At 56.2% G+C, this 26,845-nt stretch overlaps 1 protein-coding gene and 1 long non-coding RNA gene across 6 annotated transcripts in view; one reads left to right on the forward strand and one right to left on the reverse strand.

Annotated features, from left to right (window-relative positions):
* Positions 1-16,843, reverse strand: part of PPP2R3B (protein phosphatase 2 regulatory subunit B''beta) — a 53,033-nt gene extending 36,190 nt beyond the window's left edge. For 2 of the 5 annotated variants that reach the window (XM_055086289.1, XM_028492484.2), the window contains exons 1-2: positions 16,600-16,843; positions 9,168-9,353 (exon numbers count right to left, since the gene is read on the reverse strand). In XM_055086289.1, the coding sequence (XP_054942264.1) occupies positions 9,168-9,353; positions 16,600-16,833 (420 nt within the window). In that variant the 5' untranslated portion in view covers positions 16,834-16,843. Of the gene's footprint in view, positions 1-9,167; positions 9,354-10,762; positions 11,588-13,024; positions 13,128-14,581; positions 14,943-16,599 lie in introns of those variants that run through there. The other 3 variants (XM_055086288.1, XM_055086290.1, XM_055086291.1) reach the window with 3 other exon arrangements.
* Positions 16,844-16,986: 143 nt separating this feature from the next.
* LOC114486662 (uncharacterized) lies at positions 16,987-23,016 on the forward strand. Its single transcript, XR_008617957.1, has 3 exons — positions 16,987-19,213; positions 19,318-19,462; positions 19,687-23,016. It is a non-coding gene; the product is annotated as an uncharacterized lncRNA (long non-coding RNA).
* The last annotated feature ends 3,829 nt before the right edge of the window (positions 23,017-26,845 follow it).

Raw genomic sequence — 26,845 nt, forward strand, 5'->3', positions numbered from 1 at the left:
GGCGGGGCCGCGGGCCGGGGGGGGGGGGGGGGGGGGGGCCTCAGACATCTAAAGGGAAGGAAGGGATCCCCAAGCGACCGGGCAGGACGTGGAAGGGAAGGAGGAGGGGAGGAAAAATGGAGGTGGGATGGGACCGGCACCCTCGGGGCAGTGAGGGGAGGGGTTCCCACATGGGAGGGGGATCAGCGGGGAAGGGGAGAGGCGATCAGGGGATCAGAGGGGAATGTGGCCAGTATCTCCACCGAACACTCGGGCCCTGGCGAGCCTGCTGGGGTCCTGGGCCTAACCCTCAGCCCTCCAGGGCCCCTCCCGCTGTGCCAGGCCTAAGCCCCACCCCTCAGGCCTCTTCCAGCCCCCTTTTTTCTTTTTTTTGCTGTTGTGGTTCCGTTTTGCCTTGTTGTTGTTTTATTTTTAATTTTACAATATTTTTATTTGTCTAATTTTATTTTAGTTTTTATTCTTTGTTATTGCCCTGCTTTGCTTTTTTTTTTTTTTTTTTTTTTTTTTGGCAGTGCCGTGTGGCTTGTGGGATCTCGATTCCAAGGCCGGGGGTCGGGCCTCAGCTCCTGTGGTAGGAGCACCAAGTGCAAACCGCTGGACTAACAGAGAACCTCAGGCCCCAGGGAATATTAGGCAGTGTGAGGTCTCCTGGATGTCCTCATCTTGGCACCAAGACCGGGCTCTACACAACTGCCTGGAAACTGCAGTACTAGACGCCTGAGGCCAAACAACCAGCAAGAAACAGGAACACAGCCCCACCCATCAATAAAATGAGATGACAAAAACATATGTTATAGATGAGAGAGCAAGGTAAAAACCTACAAGACCAAATAAATGAAGAGGAAATAGACAACTTAGCTGAAAAAGAATTTAGAGAAATGACAGTAATGATGATTCAAAATCTTGGAAACAGAATGGAGGCACGGATTGAGAAAATACAAGTGTTTAACAAGGACCTAGAAGAACTAAAGAACAAACAAGAGATGAACAACACAATAACTGAAATGAAAAATACACCAGACGGAATCAATGGCAGAAGAACTGAAGCAGCAGAAGGAATGAGTGAGCTGGAGGACAGAATGGTGGAAACACCTGCCGAGGAGCAGCATAAAGGGAAAAGCATGAAGAGAACCGAGGACGGTCTCAGAGGCCTCGGGGACAATGCTAAACGCACCAATGTACAAATTATGGGGGTCCCAGAAGAAGAGGAGGAAGAGGAAGGGTCTGAGAAAATATGTGAAGAGATTACACTTTAAAACTTCCCTCACATGAGAAAGGAAATAGCCACCCAAGCCCAGGAAGTGCACAGAGTCCCATACAAGGTAAACCCAACAAGAAACACACCAAGACCCTTATTAATCAAACTAATAAAAATTAAATTCAAACAAAAAATATTAAAAGCAACAACGGAAAAGCAACAGATAACATACAAGGGAATCCCCATAAGGTTATCAGCTGATTTTTCAGCAGAAACTCTGCAGGTCAGAAAGCAGTGGCAGGATATATTTAAAATGATGAAAGGGAAAAAGCTACAACTAAGATTACCCAGCAAGGATCTCATTCAGATTCGACAGAGAAATCAAAAGTTTTACAAACAAGCAAAAGCGAAGAGAATTCAGCACCACCAAACCAGCTTTACAGCAAATGCTAAAGGAAATTCTCTAGCAGGGAAACACAAGAAAAGAAAAAGACCCACAAAAACAAACCCAAAACAATTGAGAAAATGGTAATAGGAACATACATATCAATAATTACCTTGAATGCAAACGGATTAAATGCTCCAACCAAAAGACACAGACTGGCTGAATGGATACAAAAACAACACCTGTATATGCGCTGTCTACAGGAGACTCAATTCAGACCTAGGGATACATACAGACTGGAAGTGGCGGGGGTGGGGGGGTGGATGGAAAAAGATATCCCATGCAAATGGAAATCAAAAGAAAGCTGGAGTAGCAATTCTCATATCAGGTAAAATAGACTTTAAAATAAAGACTATTACAAGAGGTAAAGAAGGACACTACATAATGATCAAGGGATCAATCCAAGAAAAAGATATAACAATTATAAACATTTATGCACCCAACATAGGAGCACCTCAGTACATAAGGCAAATTGCTAAGAGGCATAAAAGTGGAAATTGACAGTAACACAATAATAGTGGGGGACTTTAACACCCCACTTATACCAGTGGACAGATCATCCAGACAGAAAATAAACAGGAAAACACAAGCTTTAAATGACACAACCGACCAGACAGATTTAATTGATATTTATAGGACATTCCACCCGAAAGCAGCAGAACAAACATTCTTCTCAAGTGCACACGGAACATTCTCCAGGATAGATCACATCTTGGGTCACAAATAAAGCGTTGGAAAATTTAACAAAATTGAAAATTGTAGCAAGCATCTTTTCCGACCACCATGCTGTGAGATTAGAAATCAATTACAGGAAAAAAACTGGAAAAAAATACAAACACATGGAGGGCTAAACAAGAAGCTACTAAATAACCAAGAGATCACTGAGGAAATTTTAAAAATCCATAGAAACAAATGACAATGAAAACACAGCAACCCAAAACCTATGGGATGCAGCAAAAGCAGTTCAAAGAGGGAAGTTTTACAGCAATTCAATCACATCTCAGGAAACAAGAAAAATCACACATAAACAATCTAACTTTACACCTAGCAACTAGAGAAACAAGAACAAAAGAAAACTAAGTTAGTAGAAGGAAAGAAATCATAAAGATCAGAGCAGAAATGAAGAAAACAAAAAAGTTGAAAACAGTGGCAAAGATCAATAAAACTAAAAGTTGGTTCTTTGAGAAGAGAAACAAAATTGACAAACCTTTAGCCAGACTCATCAAGAAAAAAAGGGAGAGGATTCAGGTCAATAAAATTAGAAATGCAAAAGGAGAAACTACAACTGACACCACAGAAATACAAAGGATCATAAAAGACTACTACAAGCAACTCTATGCCAATAAAATGCACAACCTGGAAGAAATGAACAAATTCTTGGAAAAGTACAACTTTCCACGACTGAACCAGGAAGAACTGGAAAATATAAACAGACGAATCACAACAAGTAATGACATTGAAACTGTAATTAAAAATCTTCCAGCAAATAAAAGTCCAGGACCAGAAAGCTTAACGGGCAAATTCTATCAAACATTTAGAGAAGATCTAACACCTATCCTTCTCAAACTTCCAAAAAACTGCAGAGAGAGGAACACTCCCAAACTCGTTCTACAAGGCCAAAACCAGACGAGGTTATCACAAAAAAAACAAAATTACAGGGCTTCCCTGGTGGCACAGTGGTTAAGAATCTGCCAGCCAATGCAGGGGACACAGGTTCGAGCCCTGGCCTGGGAAGATCCCACATGCCGCGGAGCAACTAAGCCCGTGCGCCGCGACTACTGAGCCTGCGCTCAAAAGCCTGCAAGCCGCAACTACTGAGCCCACGTGCCACAACTACTGAAGCCTGCATGCCTAGAGCCCATGCTCCACAACAAGAGAAGCCACGACAACGAGAAGCCCGCTCACCGCAACTAGAGAAAGCCCGCGTGCAGCAACGAAGACCCAACACAGCCAAAAACAAAAACAAATTAATTAATTAATTTTTTTAAAATGAAAACTACAGACCAATGTCACCGATGAACACAGATGCAAAAATCCTCAACAGAATTCTAGCAAACAGAATCCAACGAAACATTAAAAGAATCATACATCATGATCAAGTGGGATTTATGCCAGGGATGAAAGGATTCTTCAATATACACAAATCAATCAATCTGATACAACATATTAACAAATTAAATAATAAAAACCGTATGATCATCTCAATACACGCAGAAAAAGCTTTTGACAAAACTCAACACCCATTTATGATAAAAACTCTCCAAAAAGGGGGCACAGAGGGAAACTACCTCAACATAATAAAGGCCATATAATGACAAACCCACAGCAAACATCATTCTCAATGGTGAAAAACTGAAAGTATTTCCTCTAAGATCAGGAAGAAGACAAGAATGTCCACTCTCGCCACTATCATTCAACATAATTTTGGAAGTCCTAGCCACGGCAATCAGAGAAGAAGAAGAAATAAAAGGAATACAAACTGGAAAAGAAGAAGTAAAACTTATCACTGTTTGCAGGTGACATGATACTATACATAGAAAATCCTAAAGATGCCACCAGAAAACTGCTAGAGCTGATCAATGAATTCAGTAAAGTTGCAGGATACAAAATTAAAGCACAGAAATTGCTTGCATTCATATACACTCACAATGAAAGATCAGAAAGAGAAATTAAGGACCCGATCCCATTTACCATTGCAACAAAAAGAATAAAATACCTAGTAATAAACCCGCCTAAGGAGGCAAAAGACCTGTACTCAGAAAACTATAAAACACTGATGAAAGAAATCAAAGATGATACAAACAGACGGAGATATTCCATATTCTTGGATTGGAAGAATCAATATTGTGAAAATGACTATACTACCCAAAGCAATCTACAGATCCAACGCAATCTCTATCAAATTACCAATGCCATTGGTATTTTAAACTCCAGATGTGGTACATATATACAATGGAACATTACTCAGCCATAAAAAAAAGAGTGAAATAATGCCATTTGCAGCAACATGCATGGACCTAGAGATGATCATACTAAGTGAAGTAAGTCAGACAGAGAAAAACAAATATCATATGATAACGTAAATACATGTGGAATCTCAAAAATGATACAAATGAACTTATTTACAAAACAGAAGCAGACTCACAGACATACAAAACAGGCTTTGGCTGCCAAGGGCTTCGAGGGGTGGGGGAGGGATGGATTGAGAGCTTGGGATTAGCAGATGCAAACTAGTATCAGGTTGGCCAAAAGGTTTGTTTGGTTTTTTTTTTTTTTTTTTGTAAGATGGCTCTAGTAGCACTGAATTGTCTTTAACTTCATTAAAAACAATTCTGTTAGACTGTATGTGACAGCTGTCATACCAGCATGCATTTAAAAAAAGACTTATCAAAATTGGTTAAATTTTTGTGTAGCCATTTTAATATTGAAGATGGAAGAAAAAAAGCAACATTTTCGGTATATTATGCTTTATTATTTCAAGAAAGGTAAAAATGCAACCGAAACGCAGAAAAACGATCTGTGCAGTGTATGGAGAAGGTGCTGTGACTGATCGAACGTGTCAAAAGTGGTTTGTGAAGTTTCGTGCTGGAGATTTCTCGCCGGACGATGCTCCACGCTCGGGTAGACCAGTTGAAGTTGATAACAATCAAATCCAGACGTTAACTGAGAACAATCAATGTTACACCACGCGGGAGAGAGCCAACATACTCACAATATCCAAATCAAGCGCTGAAAATCATTTGCACCAGCTTGGTGATGTGAATCGCTTTGATGCTTGGGTTCCACTTAAGCGAAAAAAACCTTCTTGACCGTATTGCTGCAAGAGACTCTCTACTGAAACATAATGAAAACATCCCGTTTTTAAAACAAATTGTGATGGGTGATGACAAGTGGATACTGTACAATAATGTGAAACGGAATAGATCGTGGAGCAAGTGAAATGAACCACCACCAACCACACCAAAGGCTGGTCTCCATCCAAAGAAGGTGATGCTGTGTATACGGTGGGATTCGAAGGGAGTCCTCTGTTATGAGCTCCTTCTGGAAAGCCAAATGATTAATTCCAACAAGTACTGCTCCCAAGCAGACCAACTGAAAGTGGCACTCGACGAAAAGCGTCCAGAATCCGTCAACAGAAATGCATAATCTTCCATCGGGATAACGCAAGACCGCATGTTTCTTTGATGACCAGGCAGAAACTGTTAGAGGTTGGCTGGGAAGTTCTGATTCATCCACCGTATTCACCAGACATCACACCTTTGGTTTTCCATTTATTTAGGCCTTCACAAAATTCTCTTAATGGAAACAATTTCAATTCCCTGGAAGACGGTAAAAGGCACCTGGAACAGTTCTTTGCTCAAAAAGATAAAAGGTTTTGGGAAGATGGAATTATGAAGTTGCCTGAAAAATGGCAGATGGTAGTGGAGCAAAAGGGTGACTACGTTGTTCAATAAAGTTCTTGGTGAAAATGAAAAATGTGTCTTTTATTTTTTACTTAAAAACCGAAGGCATACATATATACGACGGAATATTACTCAGCCATAAAAAGGAACGAAATTGGGTCATTTGCAGAGACAGGGATGGACCTAGAGACTGTCATACAGACCGAAGTCAGAAAAAGAAAAACAAATATCGTATATTAAGGCATATTTGTGGAATCTAGAAAAATGGTACAGATAAACCGGTTTGTAAGGCAGAAATAAGAGACCCAGATGTAGAGAACAAACATACGGACACCACGGTGGGGAAGCGGGCGTGGGATGAACTGGGAGATTGGGATTAACATATATACACTAATCTGTATAAGACAGACGACTAATAAGAACCTGCTGTATAGCACAGAGAACTCCATTTCACTGTATGGTAGACACCAAGAGAACACCGTAAAACAACTATACCCCAATTTAAAAAAAAAATAAGTTGTAAGTATGTGAGGTTATGGATATGCTAACTAACATTATTGTGGTAATCATTCTGCAATAAATACATCTATCGAATCGCTATTCTGTACACCTTAAACTTACACAATGTTGTACGTCAATAATTTCAATAAAGCTCACACAATGTTGTATGTCAATAATCTCAATAAAGCTAGAAATAAATAAGTACAAAAACCAAAACCGAAGGCACTTTTTGGCCAACCCAATATATATAAATGGGTAAACAACAAGGTCTTACTGTATAGCACAGGGAACTATATTCAATATCCTGAAATAAAGCATAATGAGAAAGAATATACAAAAGAATGTGTGTACCTGTGTAACTGAATCACTTTGCTGTACAGAAGACATTAACACAACAATGTAAAACAACTTTAATATTAAAAAAGTGAAAAAATCACACAGAGAATGGGAGAAAATATGTGCACACTATATATATCCCATAAGGGATTCTATCTAGACTGCATAAAGAACTCTTACAATTCAACAATAAAATGACAAATACCCCAACTGAAAAACTAATCAAAGGATCTGAAGAGGCGTTTTTCCAAAGAAGACACAGAAATGGCCAATAAGCACACGAACAGAGGCTTAACATTAATCATGAAGGAAATGCAAATCCAAACCACAAGGAGGTACCACTTCACACACACTGGGATAGGATGGTCTATAATCAAAAAGACAGGTAACAAGTGTTGGCGAGGATGTGAATAAATGGGAACTCTCACACAGTGCTGGTGGGAATGTAAAGCCTGGCAGCTGCTTTGGAAAACAGTCTCCTAGTTCCTCAGAAAGTTAAACAGTGTTACCGTCTAACTCAGCAACTCACTCCTAAATATCTACCCAAGAGAAATGCAAACATGTCCATCTACACAAAAACTTGTAGCACGTAAAGGTTCACAGCAGCACCACTCACAAGAGCCAAAAGGTGGAACAAACCACGTGTCCACAAAATGATGAATGGATAAATATGTAAAGGAATATTAAAAGGAGGGGAGGGGCTTGCCTGGTGGCGCAGTGGTTAAGAGTCCGCCTACCAATGCAGGAGACACGGGTTCGAACCCTGGTCTGGGAAGGTCCCACATGCCACGGAGCAAAGAAGCCCGTGCGACACAACTACTGAGCCTGCGCTCTAGAGCCTCGAGCCACAGCTACTGAGCCTACGTGCCTAGAGCCTGTGCTCCGCAACAACAGAAGCCGCAACGAAGAGCAGTCCCCGCTCGCTGCAAGTAGAGAAAGCCTGCGCGCAGCAACGAATACCTAACACAGCCCAAAATAAATAAATTTATCAAAAAGGAGTCAAGCACGGGCCACAACGTGGACGAACCTTGAAAACATTATGCTCAGTGAGAGAAGCCAGACCCCGAAGGACACACAGCGTGTGATTCCACTTATAGGAAACGTCCAGAACAGGCAAATCCACAGAGACAGAAAGTAGATTAGTGGTTTCCTAGGGATGGGGGAGAAAGGGATTGGGGGATGACAGCCAAAGGGTACAAGGGTTTTTTCTGCGGTGATAAGAATTAACTGTAGCAATGGTTGCACAACTCTGTGAAGACACTAAAAACTACTGAGTTGTATACTTTAAATGGGTGAGTTGTATGGCACGTGAATTACATCTCAAGAAAGCTGTCAGAAAAAGAAAAGAAGGCAACCGCTGAAAACTGAAAGCAAAAGGGAGCACATGAAGTTATTCAGCACACAGAACAGGAGAACTTTTCAGAGTGCACATAACGGACAGAGGATCAGCCGCCATCAAGTAGAGAGAAATTTTACAGGCGGGGAGGGAGAATGAAGAGAGAGAACTCACCCCAGCAGCACCAGGGGCAAAGGAGAGGCACAAGCAGCCCACTGGAGAAACCTAACACTGAATTCAGAAGCACTTTGTAAAGCAGCCTGACCCACGGGGGCCCGGGAGGTACAAACTCAAACACCGAGGAAGTGCCCGCGCGCAGCTGCCGACGACACAGAGAGCTGGGGGGCTGGGTGCGTGGGAACCTCCCACGGGGGCACAACACCGCTAGGCAACCTGGGGCATCTCATGCAGGTGAGGGTGAGGACTGTCCTCTGGCCAGCAAGCCCGCCCCCAGGGTGAGACACCGGAGGGACCGCGTGGAAGCCGGGCCCCTCGCCACAGGCAGCCAGCCAGCCATCGGGGACGGACGAGTACACCGTGGTGTGGTCCCACAACAGACGGTGCAGCAACCAAACTGACTGGGCGTCCCCACGCGGGACCCTGACACACACCGTTGGAAGAAAACACCGAATCGCGCCGGGATGCGCACGGCGTGGGAACACCTGGGTTAAGTTGAAAACCCCACACGCGGACTGCGGCGCACATGCGTCCGCCCGGAACACCACGGCCCCTGCATAGCAGAGACACAGAGCCCCCGGGCAGGGCCCCTCCCAGCTGCCCACAGCCGGGAGGGCGGCACACGGACACGCCCGAGGACAAAGCGTGACGCGGGTCCCTCTGTGCCTCAGGTCACCGGGACTGAAGCAAGCGGGACGCAGGCGAGGCGAGCTCTACGTGGCCCCGACCGCAGAGGGACCGCGGGCCACGTCCCCGCGCGCACACACCCACCTTGGCCACTCTGCCCATGTCCCCCATGGTGGCCCTCTCGTGCGGGAACTGGGCGAAGGTCCTCTCGATCTTGGCGATGGTGGCGTCTACGTTCACCGCGTCCTGCGGGCGGCCTCGGGGGAAGTAGAACGTGGGAATGCTGAGGCTGGCAGCGGGCGGCAGGGGCTCCTCCTTCCTCGTCTGGACCTGAGAGAGAGAGCAGTGAGGGCCCAGCACGGTGAGCGCCTGCTTCCCGCCGGTGCGTGCTGAGCAGGGGCGGGCTGGGCCAGAGCGGCCGCCCCGAGCCCAGCCAACCCGGCTGTGGACAGACGCCCAGACCGTCGCCGGGCTGACTGCGGACACGGGAGGTGACGCGGCCCGTGGCGGAGCGCCACACACACGGCCCTGCTTCCCCGGATCCTGCCTCGGGTGAGACCCCTCAGGACGAGGACGGCTGCCGAGAGAACCTGCCCTCCTGCCCTCCCGGGAGGTCAGGGTCGGCACGGGCAGGCTGTCCCGTCGTCTGCATCTCGCGCCTGGAACCGCCTGTCCCCACGCCGTCCTTCCCTGGGGACGGGATGGGAGGCCGGCGCCGTGGCTGGGCACGGCCCTCAGAAAGCAGCACAGCCCCGAGGGCTCGGCATCCTGGCACAGGGAGTGGCCAGAAGCCACCCTGGAGCCCACACCGCGCCTTCCAAACGGCAGTGCCAGGAGGTCTGCCCGGTGGCCGGCGGGGCGGCCTGTGAGCTCGATGCTGTCACAGGTCAGAAGCGTGCACCACGCGTGCAGAGGAGGGTTGCGTTCGCCAACGCCCCCGAGGAGACGGGACCAGTCGGTGGAACCGCTCAGGAGGCACCTGCCGGGAGTGGACGCGCTGGGACTGGGCAGGTCTGGGGAGGCCGGGAGGGTGGCCGCACTCGGTGAGGCTTGCTGTCCCTGGACTGTGGGGCACTGTCCCCCTGCAGGATGTGCAGTGTCCCTCTACGCTGACCCGGGAAGGCCTCCTGGGTGCCAGAAACAGCTGCCCCGAGTCACGGCCCGTAATGCCCATGGAGACTCACGCATCCGGGCACCCCTGATGGGCAGGGACAGGGAAGCACGGCCCAGCCCCTGGCCCGCCTCCTAGACACACCCCGGATTCCCTGTGCTTGGGGACACGAGGACACACCGTGCCACAGCAGGAAGAGCCCAGGGTCCTGGTGGGAAGCGCCGGAGCGAGAGATGAGCACCCAAGGCCTCAGGCCACGGCGCCGGCGGGGGACGGGGAGTGACCGGGTGTTCCGGAGAGGGGACGGCGAGGTACGCCCGCCAACGAGGCCTGGAAACTCGGAGCACACAGGGCACTACGGAGACACGGAGCCTACGGCCCCTGGGCATCCAGAGACACCCGCGGAAAAGCACATGGATGGCCAACGCACGAGAGAGGGCTCACGGGCGGCACGGCCCCGCCAGGGGTGGTTACAGCCAGGGGGTTGGGGCGGGCAGCGAGGCCCGCAGAGCCAAGGACGGGGCGCGGTGGCGGTCTGCTCACGGCGGGGTGCCCCCGTCCCAGCTGCCCCGACCAGGCACACACAGCACAGCTCCACGCCCACCAGCGCCAGGGGCCCCCCACCGACCTGCGGCCGACACACAGCACACGGCCCTCAGGAGTCACGCTGTGCACTGATTCCAACGTTGTGAGTGGACGTCACTCCTACAGCCTGCAACCCAGACGGCTTCTCCACCGCAACGCAGGAAACGGCAGGCAGCCCCCTCGGTCACACCTCGGGACGTCCCGCGACCCCTCGGTCACATCAGGGACGTCCCGCGACCCCTCGGTCACATCAGGGACCTCCCGCGACCCCTCGGTCACATCTCGGGACATCCCGTGTCCCGTCAGCCACGTGGGGGATGTCCAGCGTCCCCTTCTGTCACATCGGGGATGCCCCACGTCTCCTGTGTTTCCTGAGGTCCCAGCTGAGGAGGCAGCTGCTCAGTGCTCGGTGACCTTGCACGGGGCAGCGACCGCATGGAGAGGAGGTGGAGCCGTCATGGGTCAGCTGTACCAGGTCCGTGTGGCAGCCTGGGGACACCGGGCGAGGAGCTCTGGGACCACCACGGGGCCAACACCACCCTGAGGGGCCGCGTGCAGACCGGGCTCAGTCCTGAGAGGCGAGAGGGGAGCTGGCAGGCACACGGAGGGGAAGGGGAGGGGCAGCAGGTGGCCCTGAGGGCCGGCACGGCCACGGGCTGGGGCAGCGACAGCACGGGCATGGGGGGGGGGGGCGGCGCGCGGCGGGAGGACAGGCCCTGGAGGAGCCCGAGCTGGGAGGGGCCGCGGGACGCCTCGGCCCTCGGCCCCGTCGGCGCCCGGGGACAGAGGCCGACCCCTCCCCCCAGCCCTAGGTCGTCCTGGCTCTGGGGCAGAGCTGCTGGGCTGTGATGCCCACCTACGGCGGCAAAGAACGGCCGCAGGGGAAGCAAGACCCAGCGCCGGCCCTGAGCACGGAAAGATGCGAGGGTTCACGCGTCTCCTGGGGATGCCCGGGGCTCACCTGGGGAATGTTTCTCCCGGTTTCACTCCTCTGGGCGGGTTCAGTTTTCCCCAGTTTTCCTCGCCTCTGTTTGGAGGGCAGGACGGAGCGCAGGCCCCATGTCCTGGGCTGTCCCCTGTAGCAGCTCAGGGCTCACGTCTGCGGAAAGGCCTGCTGCCTTGCACTGACACCTCTGGCACCCTCCCCGGCAGGGCGGCACTCAGCGCCGGGTGCCACCATCGCCCATCCCCGAAGCAGCTGGGCCAGCTGGTCCCAGGGCAGGTATCCCCACCTGCCAAGCCACAGCCGAAGACACACACAGACGAGGTGTCGCTCAACAACATAGGCTATTCTCTGCGCTGTCAAGACAGGGACGCCACCCTCGCCGGCCACCCGGGAAGTGAAGGGAAACGAAGCCACCAGGGACACGGCGGAGTGGAGCCTTGCCTCCTGAGAGCAATGAGCTCTCCCCACGTCACCAGCTCCACGGCGCCTGCCCCACGGTCAGCTCGTAGGCCCCTCCCGGGAGAACTGGGCTCGGGCAGGAAGCAACGTGCTCCCAGATGGAAGGTCTGAATTGCAGGATGGAACGACGGGCAAGGAACGTGGCGCCTACGTGGGTAAATCCACGCACACGCCCTCCACGTACATCGGTAATAAGAATGTTGTTTTACCTCTCTTTAAAGACTCTCTCGGGACAACAATATGAAACGAGAGGGTGCCGGCAGTGAAGGGTTTGAAGGTTTTGAGTTGGAGGGTAAAGATACTGACTCTGTACCTAGAAAAACTAAGTCACTGACCTTGTAAGATGAGCAGTAAGCTAGTATTAAGCACTCTGGCGAGGAAAAGGTAAAAAAGAGGGAAAGGAAAGCATAAAAAGAAACATAAATAAGATCGTGAAAATAAATCAGAATAGATTAATAGTCCTTATAAATGTAAATGGAGGAAATGTTCCAATCAAAAAACAAAGATCAAACAAAAAAGAAAGTAAGACTGACTTCCAAGAAACACACGTAAGGTATAAGGACACAGAGGTTGAAAACTTTTAACGAGTGGAAAAAGATACAGCGGCCAACAGTGACGAAAAGAAGGCTGGCGTCGCCATATTCACGCTCAGATAGGGCTGGAGGTCTGCATGTGACAGACAGAGACGGTCAGGACGCCACACTGGGCGTCCATCACGGGCAGCTCTGCCGACCCGGAGCTGACCGGTGCCCCAGCACAGCCTGGGCGCCGACCAAGCCACGGTGCTGGGGAAATGCGGGCACGCGGCACAGAGGCAGGCCAGGCCCGCTCCCCCGCCACCCCGACGGACCACCGGATGGTGGAAAAACAAACAGCTGGGCACGGACACGGGAGACTTACAGTGTAATCTCAGGGCCATAAATAGAGCGCGGCCGGCACAGCTGCAGGACACGCGTTCTTTTCCAGCACACAGGGCGCTGTTGGGAGCCGGCCACCTCCAGGTCCCAAACAGGCCTCAGCAGAGCCTGAGGGGACCCCGGGGGCTGTTTCCTGAGCTACCTGCGGCCACGCTGGACATCCACAATGAAAGCGGACGTGGCACAATACGTGTGTGTGAGCGAGTGAGATAGACAGACAGACAGACAGGGAGGATTCTCAAGCAGGGCTGACGCCCCTCAGAAGCCGGCACAGCAGCAGGTGGGGCACTGGGCTCCTAGAGCAGGGCAGCTTCCCTCCCAGCGACACGCCTGACGCCCGCCTCCCGGCTGTCACCCGGGCGCCAGTCAAGATGACACCTGCTCGCAAAGAGCTATTTCTGTCGCCGGCACGGACACCAGCGCTGCCTGACTCATCACGATCCCAGACATCACGGAGACACCCGGGGCCCCCAGAACACGGGCGGGCTGAACACTCGGCCTCATGGGAAAGCACGGCCGTCCCCGCGCAGCGGCAGGGGCCCCGGGAGGTGGGCCCGCACAAGCAAGCGCCCAGGCCAGCCTTCTCTACACGCAGCCTCGCACGGCCAGCGCCCCCTCGGGCAGACGCACTAGCTGGGGCGGCGGAAACGACCGTGGCTCCGACTCTGCCAGGGCAGGACGCAGGGCAAGCGCGGCACGGCCTGGGGGCAGCAGCCAGCGGGCCGGCCCCATCCGAGCTGAGACCCGGGGGTGGCGGCCAAGCCCGGCGGGCGGCGCGGGGACACGGGCGGGCACGGCGCCCACCAGAGGCCACCGCCGGGCTGGGAGGCCCTGCAGGCCAGAGCTGCTTCTCCTCCGACCCCAGGGCCCCTCCCCACCGGCTGGTGGCAGGCTCCCCAGCTAGACCTGCCAACGGCCCGCCGGATGGACAGCAAAAGTCCAACTGTGAAAGTTTAAAGCAGAGGCGCCAAAACAAAGATGAGAACGGCTGGCCCTGCGCGTGGGTTTGTTCAAAAGTCCTCTAGCCACCACAGGAAAGGGACCGGCGTCGAGGGGCCACATGAGCCACGGAGGTTTCCAGGGGAGAAAAGGTGGCTGGAGAGCAAACTCTCAGACCCACGAGGAGCTGGGCCGAGCAGGGCGGCTGCTGTGAGGGGAAAGGCCGGGGCTCCACGTCCACGAGGCAGAGGCCTGAGACGTCGACTGGGTCTGCACCCCCAGCCAGAGGATGCTGGGGCCCCACGGGGCCGGAAGGCAGGGCTGGGGGCGTGGACAGGATGGGGGGCGGCATGAGGGGTCACATCCGTGGGCTCAGGGACCCGGGGGCCCACGTCCGACCCCTGGGTCCTGGGAGCATGGATCAAGGGGGTACTCAGGGCCCACCCTGCGCAGCACCGTAACCCCGCGCGGTGTCCGAGATGGCCAGAGTCCCCAGGCCAGGCTGTCACCGTGTGGAGGAGAGGTCAGGTCAACACCCAGCACTGTCCCCCGGGGGCGGCTGTGCTGGGTTCTCGGTGCCCCGCGGGGCCCGTGCACCCACCTGAAGGACCCCACGGGGAAGCTGGGCAGGCATGAGCGAGGCCAGGGCACAGAGACAGCGGAGGAGAGCGTGTGCAGAGCCCGAGAGTCCATCGCCGGGGGACAGAGGGTCAGGACGCAGCTTGGACAGGGCGGGCAGCACGGCCATAGCGGGCCCTCGTGGGCTTGGGACACGGTCTGAGGGACGTCGCGGTGGACGGTCACCTGAGGGCCTCGGGGCTGCTCAGAGCGCGAAAGGCGCGGGCGCCACAGGCAGGGCAGGCAGGCGGACACGGGCCGCAGGGGCAGGACGCCTCCCACGCACGACACAGCCTCGCTGCACACCTTCCCTTGGCCCCGAGCCCAGCGCGGACGCCCCAAGCTGGCAGCAGGGCCGGCACATACGAAGCACCCCCCCCCATCCCTCCACGGTCCCCGTCTGCCCACAAGGCCAACCCCACCTCCCTCAGGCCATCCTCTCCGGCCACGCTCCCACCTCCACATGCCCTCCTCCCCACCCTTCCCCAGCTGCCCTCCGCCCCCCTCATCTCCCCACGCCCCCCACCACCTCCTTCCACGCCCCCCCATCTCCCCACGCCCTGAGGTCTGCCGACCACCCACGGCTCTGCACCGAGTCCACACTCAAACACCAAGGGGCGAAGGAAGCCAGGAAAACTCTCCTCCCCGACACTCCCCCGATGCATCCTCCTGAGAAGCACTCACTCCAGGCAGCACGTGCGGACGTTCGTGGGAAACGTCATAGGAACATATCTGCCATAACGTGAAACTTTTTCCTCTTAAAGGCAACCGCGAACCGCGTATGCCAAAAAGCGATTCTGTAAGACCAATAGCCGTCCTGGAACAACCAGGCTTTCATGAACAGTTCTGCGTGGAGCCAGGACCCCCCCGCCCCGCCCCACCAAGATCAAGTCACAGCCGCCGTGGGGGGAGGGGGAGGGCTCCCCAATCCAGGCAACACCCCGGCGCAGCCTGTGTTCGCCACGCACACAAACGGTAACCAGCAGACATCAGACCTCCTCTCTGCAGACCACCCTTAGCTGATTCCACTTTAAGGTCTCCACGTTCAGATTCTAAATAGACTTTGCTTCTCCACAAGCAGCAAACATACAAGCATCAGCCACTTGGCAGACAAAATTTCACAAGTTGAAGGACAGAGGTCAGACAAAAAAGTACCAGAAGCCCAGTAAAAGTTGAAACATGATCCGAGGAAAAAAATCCAATTACACTACCAGCAGAAAGCAGGTCTTTTTTCCCACCCCAAACAGCCTAGTTTGATTCGATGTGGGGTTTTTTTTTGGCCACGAGATGACCTTTAACTCCTCGCCTGGGCGAAAATACAAGTGATTAACGTGCCAAATTTCCGTAAGGCAGCAGAACCTCCAGTTGCCAAAAGATCCCAGGTGGCCATGACTTTTAAAGTCCATGGTCCCCTTACACGAATTTACAAAGCACACACAAGGCACAGGCACGGGGTTTGCTTCTGTGCGCGCTGAGGAGAAGCGCCGTGATGTTTACAAGCCGAGTCGTCACTGAAGCCGCGGAGAAGGGCGCTCAGGCTGATACGTGCCTGCGATAAAGCCCTTAAAACAACACAGGCGCTCGCGGCAAACCGCGCTCTCCTTTCCAGCAGCGCTGCGCTGTTATTACCCAGGGCGCCGCACGCTCCAACGACACGGGGAGGCTCTCTGCGCACCTGCGGAGGGTCAAGTCCCGAAGCCTCCTACGGCCCGAGGTCGACACCTCCCCGCCTCGCGCAAGACACGCCGCGACGTTGCCCCGCGCCGCGCCCGGGGTATCCGCTGCTAGAACTCCAGGAAAGGAGATGCCGGCGGCTCCCTTCACAGCGCTTTCCCTGACAAACTACACGGGCACACCTGCTCTCTGCGCGCACGGGCGCTGTTCCAGGGGAGCCGCGCACGGGCGCAGGTGGAGCCCCCCGAGCCCAGGCAGCCCCCCACCCCGACCTCGCCAGAGCGGCGAGGGGCCCGCGGACGCAGCGGACCCGCCCGCCCGCCGCACCTGCTGGAAGGCCTTGAGCCTCTTCTTGAAGCGGGAGGGCAGCACGAAGTCGCAGCCGCGGGCCAGCGAGGCCAGCTCCTGCCGCAGGTCGGGGTCCTGGCGCAGGGACAGGTCCCGGAGCCGCATGTCGGCTCGCATGGGCCGCCGGGGCCCGGGCCGGGCGCGCTCGCGGGGCTGGAGCTGCGGCTGGCCGGGGTCCGGGCGGTCCGGGCGGCCGGGCTCAGCGCGCTCCATGCGTCGCCGGCCGGCGCTCTGGGGGCCGGGCCTCGGGCGCGCGCATTCCTCAGGCGGGGCCGGGCGGGCGCACGCGGCGGCGGCGGCGGCGGCGGCGGGGCAGGGGAGGCGTGGCGGACGCGCGGGCTGTGCTCGGCGGTGCAGGACGGAGCGCCGGACGCCCGCCCCGAGCTGGCCCGCTGCGCGCGGAGGCGGCCCTCCCGCCGAGAGCCTCCCCTGCTCAGCCTGTAGGCCGGCCGGCAAGGGCAGCGGGCCTGGAGACGCCGCCTGCCGGCTCCCGGGAGGGTGGGCCTTCTCTCCGGACAAGGGCAGCCTGTCCAGGACTAAGCAGAACCTGTTACAGAGCCCGCGGCTGGCGCCCCGGCCGCGCCCGCCCGGCAGCCCACGTGCGGCCCAAGAGCTGGTACGTCGGGAAAACGGCCCCAAACGAAGGGGGCACCCAGCAGCCCTTCGGGAGTTGAGAAGATCCACTTAAACGGCAGAGGACGCTCTGACGGCCTTTGTTTAAAACTCGGGGTTGGGGTGGAATTCGGGGTCTTATAGCTCTCGCCCTGTCGTACAGGGCTGTCGAGAGTGTAGTGGAACGCAGATGACACAGATGGCGTGCGTGGTGTGGAATACGACACAGACGACGCATACTGTCGTGTCATGGCAGCGATGAGAGCACGCGACTCAGCCCCTGACAGAGGATGAACCAGCAGCAGAGCCAGGCCCCCCGCCCCTGGGCGGTCTTTTCCCCCCACATACCGTCTAGATCAGGCCTGCTTGTCCCACCCCTGAAACCCCAGGACCGCCTGCTCCGGCCAAAGCTGACCTTCCCTGCCCCCTCCCTCTGCTCCCAGACAAAGATGTTGGGGAAATGACCTCGGGGGCCGAAAGGCACTTCACCCATCCACCCTCCTCCTTGTCTCTCTAATGGACTTTTTTTGGGGGGCGGGGGGGGTGTAGTTTTTGTTTTACAGAGACGCTGGGCGGAAAGTACAGAGCTCCCATGTGCTTCCCCTGCGGAGCCTGCGGAGCCCAGGTTCCCTGTCACAAACACCCCGCACTGGGTGCTGCATCTGTTCCAGCGATGAGCACACAGGATGAGCCCGTACTGATGTGCTGCTGTGAGCAGAAGTCCACGGTTCCCCCTAGGGTGCATCGTGGTGGTGCACATTCTGTGGGTCTGGACAAACGCACAGTGACGTGTGTCCAGCATTACAGCATCACACAGCACGGGGGCGCTGCCCTGGAGCCCCCTGGGCCCGGCCTGTTCATGTCCCTCCCCAACACTGACGTCTTACTGTGTCCGTATTTTATCCTAACCCTAGCTGGGATCTGCCCTTCCCGGCGTGTCCCCTAGCCGGGATCGCAGGGGTCTGCCCTTCCCGGCGTGTCCCCTAGCTGGGATCACAGGGCTGCAGCCTCTCAGCGTGCTTCCTCTTTCATCTGCACCATCACCCCGCCCCAAATTCCTCTTCAAACTCCTGTTTGGGAGGCTGCCCTCTCTCCTGTCCTTCCCCTCTGCCTCTTTCCCATCTCTTTACCCTATTCCGTCCTTCTCCCCATTCCTGGAACATCCTCAAAGATTCAGAGGTTGGCTGGCGACCCCTCTGGTTCTCCAGACACACAGACAGGGGCAGTGTATGCACCACAACGTGGCCACAGAACCAGCCTAGCTGGTGTGAGGCCACAGGGCCTAAGTTCTGCCCTGTCCAGCCCGGGACACAACACGCAGGAAGGCCCCCAATACCACGCCCCGGGCAGGGACCAGGTTCAGGACAAACTTCTGATTTCAGGGTCGGCAGCAGGTCATCAGTGGTCAGGGAGACTTCCGGACCCAGGCACAGCCCTGTCACTCTGTGCTACGCCTCTGCCACGAACGGCCACACCTGCAGGTTCACTCTCATTCCCCCTTCCCCTGCAAACCCCAGGGAAGAGGTGCTCCTCCTGTAGCTTGAAAAACTGTCCAGGCCCTCCACTGCTGGCCCCTGCTCCGCAGCTCCTCCCAGGGGAAGGCAGAGCATGCATGTGTCCTGCCCCGGACGTGGGCCGGTCCCTGTGCCTGGCCCTGGCCAACCAGCCCACGGGGTGGCCGCAGGCCCCGTGCCGGCACAGACTGCGGAAGGTCCTGCCGAGAGCACGGGGGCTGCTAAGCCCACGGGTGAGTCTTCACAGCAAAGCTCGGCGCTGCTGCACTGAGCGTGAGAGACGAGCACAGGGGCAGGTGGGGCAGCACAGGAACTACACACCTGGGCAGGCCCTGCCCGCAGGGCCTCCCGGCCACACAGGCTCTGCCTCTCCGAGTCAGCTCTCAACTTTTCTGTTTAAGTTTCTGTAGCGATCCTGGTACGCGTGCGTCAACTGCAGTCCTGAGGGCGCATGAAACGGACACCGGGTGAGTCCCCAAGACCCCTCACTTGTAGGTCACAATTTGGCTACAAACCAGAAATTGAATCCAAGTAGGAAAAAGGAATCTTCTACTCATTTCTCCACTTCTAGGTAAACTGGGGAAAAATCCGTAGCTCCTCCAACACTCAAAGGTAGCTCAGGAGAGAGGGAGACGGAGGCCCCCACCAACCTTCAGTGACGTTTCTGCCCCAGAGCAAGGGCTCACCCGCAAGACAGCCCCAGACGGAGGGAGCAGGTGAGGAAACAGGTCGCAGGCCACGGGGTGGAGTGGGCCTGGCTCAGGTAGGCAGCTGACCCTGCGCAGGACTGACGGCTCCGGGCCGCTCCACAGACGGGGAACGTCTGCCCCCCGCGGCCACTGCTCTGAGAGCAGCACACCCACCGAGGCAGCGTCTAGAACCACGCGGGCACTCGGCACGTGCAGACACAGCATCACTGGCTCTCTTTCCCCTCCTTCAGCCCAAGCCCTGGTGCTCCGGAACCTGAGCCACCAGCCAGGCTGGAGACACTGTCACGAGGCACAGAAAGGGCCAGGGGGGCCCCTCGCTGGCAAAACACCCGTGAAAACTCCTCTTAGCCACGCCCGGTACGGACGCGCCCAACTCCGGCGGCAGACCCTGGGGCTGGCGGCAGGCCACGGCACCCGAGGCCCCGGGACAGCAGAGAACAGCCAACCCCTGCCACCAGCACCCCTCCCCATGTCGCTCATCCCATGATTCTCTGAGCTCGGAGCCAAATGCTGGCCAGAAACACTAAGACATGATGTACTGTCCACAACTTAACATCGATTCAGATAAAATAACGATTCCCGACGATCAGCTCTGCAACCCGCTACAGAGACAACTCGGCCCTGGCCCATCTCCTGCCCCGGCTCCTAAAAGGCCCAGAGGCGGCCAGGCCACGTGCACACAAGGCCCCCAGACGGAGGCGGCTGGAGACGAGGAACTGCCAGCCTCCTCGTGTGGTCTGAGCGATCTCAGAAAGCTCGCGGCGCTTCCCCTCTGGCGAAGGAGTTTTCTGGAAGTCTGTTCTTAAGTTCCTGGAGTTATCTGATAACCGCCCCACATGGTCTGCAGACCACACGGCCTTGATCTCAACCTCAGCCGCCCTTTTGTGTAGAACTTGGCACCACGATTCTAAAAGTCTGCGGAAGCAAAAAGCACCCAGAAAAGCCACCCCAACAGTCATGCATCGGGGCGGGCGGGGTGCTGCTTTCAGCTCGCCAGAACGCGGGGCGACCTGCACAGCGACCTGCAGTGCGCGCGCAGGTGCGCGCAGGCGCGGGGCAGAAGGTCCAGGAACCAACCCAGACACCTGCGGACGTGGCACTTCCGGCAAAGGCGCCGGCACAATTCAATGGGAAATCATTTCAGAAAGCGACGCTGCAGCAACTGCGTAATCACGTACAAAAAAGCACGCTTCGAAACTTACCTCAGACCACACATGGAAATTAACCTGAACGAGACCACAAGTCTAAGCATAAAAGCGAAATTTGGAAAAGTTCTAGAGGAGACACGGGAGAAAACCTATCTGCCCTAGGGTATGACAAAGATTGTTTAGATTATGGACTGTACCTTTGGGAACATCAAATAAGTAATAAATTGGACCTCATCAAAATTAAAAACTTTTCTGCTTCAGAAAACACTAATAAGAATATAAGAGAAGGTGAAGGAGACTGAGATACAGACTTCCAGTTGCAAAATAAATGAGTCAAGGGTATAAATGTACAGTGTGGGAAACAGTAATTATGTAACATCTTTGTATGGCAACATATCATTACTAGATTCATTGAAATGTATAGAAATACCAAATCACTATCTTGTAGAACAAGAACATAGTTTTATAGGTCAATTATACTTCAAAACAAACACTCATAGAAAAAGAGATCATATTCCTTACTAGAGGAAGTGCGGGTGTGAGGAGGGAATTGGATGAGGAGGTCAAAAGATACAAACTTCCAGTTAGGGGATACATGTATACCAGGGATGTAATGCACAGCATGGTAAAAATAATTAGCACTGCTATATATGGAACTTGTTAAGAGTAAATCCTAAGAATTCTCATCACAACAAAAGTAAAAGTATCTTTTTTTACATATCTTTAATGTTGTAGCTATGTGAGATAACGAACTATACTTATCGTGGTCAGCATTTCACGATTACCTGAGTCTAATCATTACGCTGTACACCTTAAACTTACGAAGTGCTGCGTGTCAATTATATCTTGATAAAAGAGGGAGAAGAAATGGAACATAAGAGAAGTCATTCACTAGGAAGACAATTTTCAAATCCTGTACGTGATAAAGGAGTTGTATCCAGCACACACACAGGACTTACCAACTGAATGAGAAACACCAACGACCCAGTGGGGGAAATGGTAGAGGATCTGAACGGACACTTCAGCAAAAAAGCCCAACATCACCGTCACCAGGGAAATGCAGATAAAGCCGCAGAGGTGCCCCCAGAGGCCCACATTCCAGAACGGGGCAGGTCAGAGGCCTGGCGATACCCAGGGTTGGTCAGGATGGGGCAGGAACACCCACCGCGCAGCCCCTTTGGAAGGCAATTTGACAGTCTCTTAACCAGCAAAATGCACATGTGCCATAAAACCCAGCGATTCCTCCTTAGGGCCGTCCCTAAGGTGAGTGAGGACACGGTCCTCTCGAGGACTCACAGGCGAATGTGCTCAGCACGAGCACCCGTGAGCTCAAAGCCCGTGACAGGCCCAGGGTCCAGCAGACACAACACGAGGCCCCCCGCTCAGGGAGCAGTGCTCAGCAAGGAGACGCGGCACAGAAACACGCGCTTGAACTCGGGGAGCTTCATGGGATGAAGGACACGTGAACGCAGCTGGTAAAAGTCCGCCTGCTGTTGCAGAGGAGACCTCGGACTGCTATGGACGTTGCTGAGAGCCCTGGCTGCCTCAGGGGGTGGCTAAGGCAGGAAAGGGTTTGTGCACAACTTTTAACGTCCTTGGAACCCTAAATGGGAAGGCATCGCATCTCCAGAACTAAGTCATCCGCTCTTGGCCAGCCAGAGGGACACCACAGCGCCGCCCTGGACGGTCTGCCGCCCCTCTGCACGGCCCGGTGACCTGCAGCGCCCTCCAGCACGCGACGCTGCCGACACCAGACCACCCCACTTCAAAGCGCACACGTGGCTGGCACACGGGGAACGGCACTTGCCAGCCACTCTGGGGCAGTTGGAGAAGCCCAGGTCACAGTGAGCCAGGACCTCCACCCAGGGCGGCAACAGAGCCCTGCAGCTGCAGGCCTGAGAGGACCCCTGTCAGCCACAGGCAGCCCCGCAAGTCCAAGGACCAGCAGCTGCCCCCCACCTCCTCATGGAGACCACCCGCACCCACGTCCTCCTGGAGTCCCTGCACCCACCTCCTCGTGCGGCCCCTGGACCCTCCCCTCAGCCCCTGTCCTCTGTATCCTGAGGAGCCCCGTTCTGTTGCCTCTGACCCCCGCCCGGGTGCCCAGCTGGGTGCTGGTGCCACCCCCAGAGCTCCACCATCCTCTCCAGCAAGCGTCCTCCAGGGCCCCCTGCATCCCTGCTCCTGGGGCCCCGGGGATCCTCAGGGACCCGTGCACCACGCGTCCTCACGCTCCCTTCCAGCACGGCCTTGCAAAGGCGCTTCCTTCTTCCAGGACCACTGACGGGGCACCTGCAAGAGGCAAGGAGCAGGGCGGGCCCCGCCTCACCTCCCCGGGGCTGCAGTGCGCAGACAGGAAGCAGGCGGCTCCAGGGGACGAAGGGTGCACGGTGGGTGGTCAGGCTGGCAGGACACGCGGCACAGCACGGTGGCAAGTCCAAGGACCAGCAGCTGCCCCCCACCTCCTCATGGAGACCACCCGCACCCACGTCCTCCTGGAGTCCCTGCACCCACCTCCTCGTGCGGCCCCTGGACCCTCCCCTCAGCCCCTGTCCTCTGTATCCTGAGGAGCCCCGTTCTGTTGCCTCTGACCCCCGCCCGGGTGCCCAGCTGGGTGCTGGTGCCACCCCCAGAGCTCCACCATCCTCTCCAGCAAGCGTCCTCCAGGGCCCCCTGCATCCCTGCTCCTGGGGCCCCGGGGATCCTCAGGGACCCGTGCACCACGCGTCCTCACGCTCCCTTCCAGCACGGCCTTGCAAAGGCGCTTCCTTCTTCCAGGACCACTGACGGGGCACCTGCAAGAGGCAAGGAGCAGGGCGGGCCCCGCCTCACCTCCCCGGGGCTGCAGTGCGCAGACAGGAAGCAGGCGGCTCCAGACACGCGGCACAGCACGGTGGGTGGTCAGGCTGGCAGGACACGCGGCACAGCACGGTGGGTGGTCAGGCTGGCAGGACACGCGGCACAGCCCGGAGCCGTTCCCAGGCGCAGATGCTGCCCCCGACCCCCCACGTGCGAGACAACCACCACTCTGGCCCCGGCGGGTGCAGGGGTGCATCCACGGGGACCCTGCCGCCTTCCCCTGGTGGGGACCCGGAACAGTCGCACGCGGCCCCTGAAACGCGAACTCTGTCCAGAAGACTCTGATCCACGGCGCTCCCGAAACCTCGTCCTTTCATCCGGTCTAATCACACACGCGTTCGTACCAACAGCCCATGTGGGGATACGAAGTGCTCTTCAGCAAGCCAACGTACCCCTGGAACACTTTTGCGTGGACAGGCTTCCTGTGGCACCGCGCCTTCCTGGACACCCGAGCCTAACCAAGCTGTTAAGAGCAGGCAGACAGGGAGCCTTGACAGCGGGGTCTGACCTCTGACCCACCACAGTGTCTGCTGGCTCTGTGCTCGTCAGGACATTGCAGGCCGGGCAAGGAGGCGACATCGTGAAGAGACCGGCCAGCGGGCCTCCCAAGCGGACCTCGGCCTCGGCCTCGGCGCTGTGCGCACGGGGGCGTGGACGACCGTTTACGGGGCGGGGCGGGGGGGGGGGCAGCCCTGGTCTCCACCCCAGATGCCCGGGCCCCTCCCCCAACTGAAACAACCAGAAACGCGGCGCACGCGGCCGCCGGGTGAGCAATGGTGCTGTGGCCGCAGACCGACACACTCACTGCCCCCCCCCCACACCGGGCTCTGTGCTGGGAGCTGGTCTCGGGGCGCCGGCAGCTCAACTTCCACCTAATCCTGAAAAGCACAGACTCCAGAAACGGCACGGGGTCACTCGGACAGACACGACCCATGGGAACACCACGGCCCTACTTCCGAAAGCACGGACGCCTCCGCCGTGGCCCCCCTGCAGGCCTGCCCGTGGTGTGGGCACAGCGGCTCCGAGCGCCCAGAGCCCCTGCTCCGCAGCTTCCCCGCAGGGAGCCGACGCGACACGCTCTGGCACCCCCGGTCCCGTCCTAACCGCGCGGACCGGAGGCAGCGCGCGCGCACGCACGTGGGCCCAGCTCCCGCCGCAGTCACGCGCGCCGGCCCCCCCAGCCGCGCTCCCCGCGGCGAGGCCGCTTCCGGGCCAAGGTGAAGACTGTGTAGACGGCAGGGCCCCGGTCCTGCTGCGGGGCCCGAAGTGCCTCCTCAGAGCCCTCCCCCCCGCCCCCCCGTCCCCTGCACTGACTGCCTGTCTCCACTGCTCCGAGAACGGGTCCTCTCGGGGGTTCCCAGCAGCAGACCCTGGAACGGGGTAGAGACGCAAATTCCACCACCACCGCAGCCCCCGAAACTGGAATTCTGGAAAGGGGCTCAGCAACTGTTTTCACGGGCCTCCCGTCCACCTGTCCCCAGGACACCCGCACATCCATCCAGCCTCAGGACTCTCCCATCCACGGCCCACCTGTCCCGAAGACCGTCTCATCTGTCCCTTCATCCCTCCGTCCCCAGGGCCCTCCTGAAGGATGTCATCAGCTCCGCCAAGCAGGTCTCCGGGTCACAACACTCACAGAGGCTCCTACAGCGCTCTCTGCTGTGGACCTGTTCCCAAACTGCCCTTCAAGGCTCTGAAAGACCCCCTGAGTCTGGCGCTGACCTGAGACATGCACAGTACTGCCTGGAGTGCTGAGAAAATGAATGCTCCAAAGAAACACGTGTAAACCCTGGGCAATTCTGTCACAAACAGGGGTGAGGGGTGGCACACAGCTCTGCTCTAGACAGTCACTAACCCAGCTCCTGAGGCCGGGGGCTCTGAGGCGCCGCCACGAGGACCCCCCCCCCCTGCAGGCACACACCACCGGCAACTCTGCAGGTGAGTCCTCTGGGGTGGGGAGGGCCCTGATTCTGCCCCCCTACAAGCCCCATTCAAAGGTCCCATCCAACATGGGGCAACGTGATGGATGTGTTCTGCCTTCGTGGGGCCCTGGGGATAATAAAGACCCAGGCTGAAGGTACTGCTATCTGGGGAACCCATGGAGATGCTCCCGGGCTTTAGCTCTAGCACCCTCCTGAACCAGGACTAAAACATGACTGAGCCAGGACCACTGAAGCAGGACCCTGAACCGGGACTGAACCGGGACTGAACCAGGATTGAACCAGGACCCCAGAGCAAGGAATCAAACACGGCTCCTGAACCAGGAATGAATTAGGACTGAACCGGGGCTCCTGAACCACATCCTCCGAACCAGTGCTCCCCTGGACTGGGTTCTGCCATGTAGTGCCCCCCCCCCGGCCTCAGTGGCCATCCAGTGGCCGAGCCTCACGTCGGCCCCTTTCGACCCAGCAGCCTGGACAAGGCCTGGGGAAGCTGGCCCACGGGGGGCCCAGAGGCAGCTCTGGGGGAGCGGGGGACTTGGGGGCGAGGCGACACGCCCCGTCGCCGGGGAGCGGGCTGTGGCCGATCTGCGTCTCAGGTCCCTCTGACCCCTCCCGCAGCCCTCTCTGTGGCCAGTCAGGAGCAGCGGCGGCGGCCCAGGCAGCACCCCGGCGGATGCCGGGTACCAGGGTGAGGCGCCCTTGGCGGGCACACGCAGGCCGTGGGTGCAGGGCCCTGTTCGGGAGGCCCGAGAGGACAGGACGAGAGCGCTCACACCCCCCACCACGTGATCCCGAGAAACCTCCTGGTTCCACTCGCCAGGAAGAGAACGGAGGGCGTCTAGGTTCGTGCCACTTGCATAAAAAGTTCTCAGTGTTTCCCCTCCTTCCTGCACAGAGATTCTCGTTGATGCCAACCACGAAAACCGGAAATCGTTCTTCACTAAGAGATCCACAGGGTGGAACGTGGCCAAGCTCAGCCCCTCTGGGAAGTCACGGTCACCGGGCAAACGCAAGGCTCCCGTCAGAAACGCTCTCAGGATCCTGACCTTCTGCTCCGAGGACTTCCAGGTCCGCTCTGTCTCCAACACATCTGCAGGAAAATCTAAGGACGCGTCAAAGTAAACACACGTGCCTGCTGTGTGTACATGCATCTGCACGTACACACGAGCGTGCCTCCAAGGAACGCACTTCTAACCTAGAACGTGGTCGCGTGTCCTGAGGGAATCAACGGTTAACTGGATACCCCCAAAACGACAAAACGGCTGCAGAGAAAGATCTAAATAGATGGATAATAAATTTAACCAAGGAGATGCGACATCTGTACGCACACAACATTGCTGAGAGAAATTATGGGACACGTAAGTAAATGGAAAAACATCCAGAGCTCATGGGCTGGAAAACTCAACTGTTTTGGGGTATCAGTTACACCCAATTGATCT

Source organism: Physeter macrocephalus, chromosome 7 (assembly GCF_002837175.3).
Source record: "Physeter macrocephalus isolate SW-GA chromosome 7, ASM283717v5, whole genome shotgun sequence".
NCBI lineage: Eukaryota > Metazoa > Chordata > Mammalia > Artiodactyla > Physeteridae > Physeter > Physeter macrocephalus.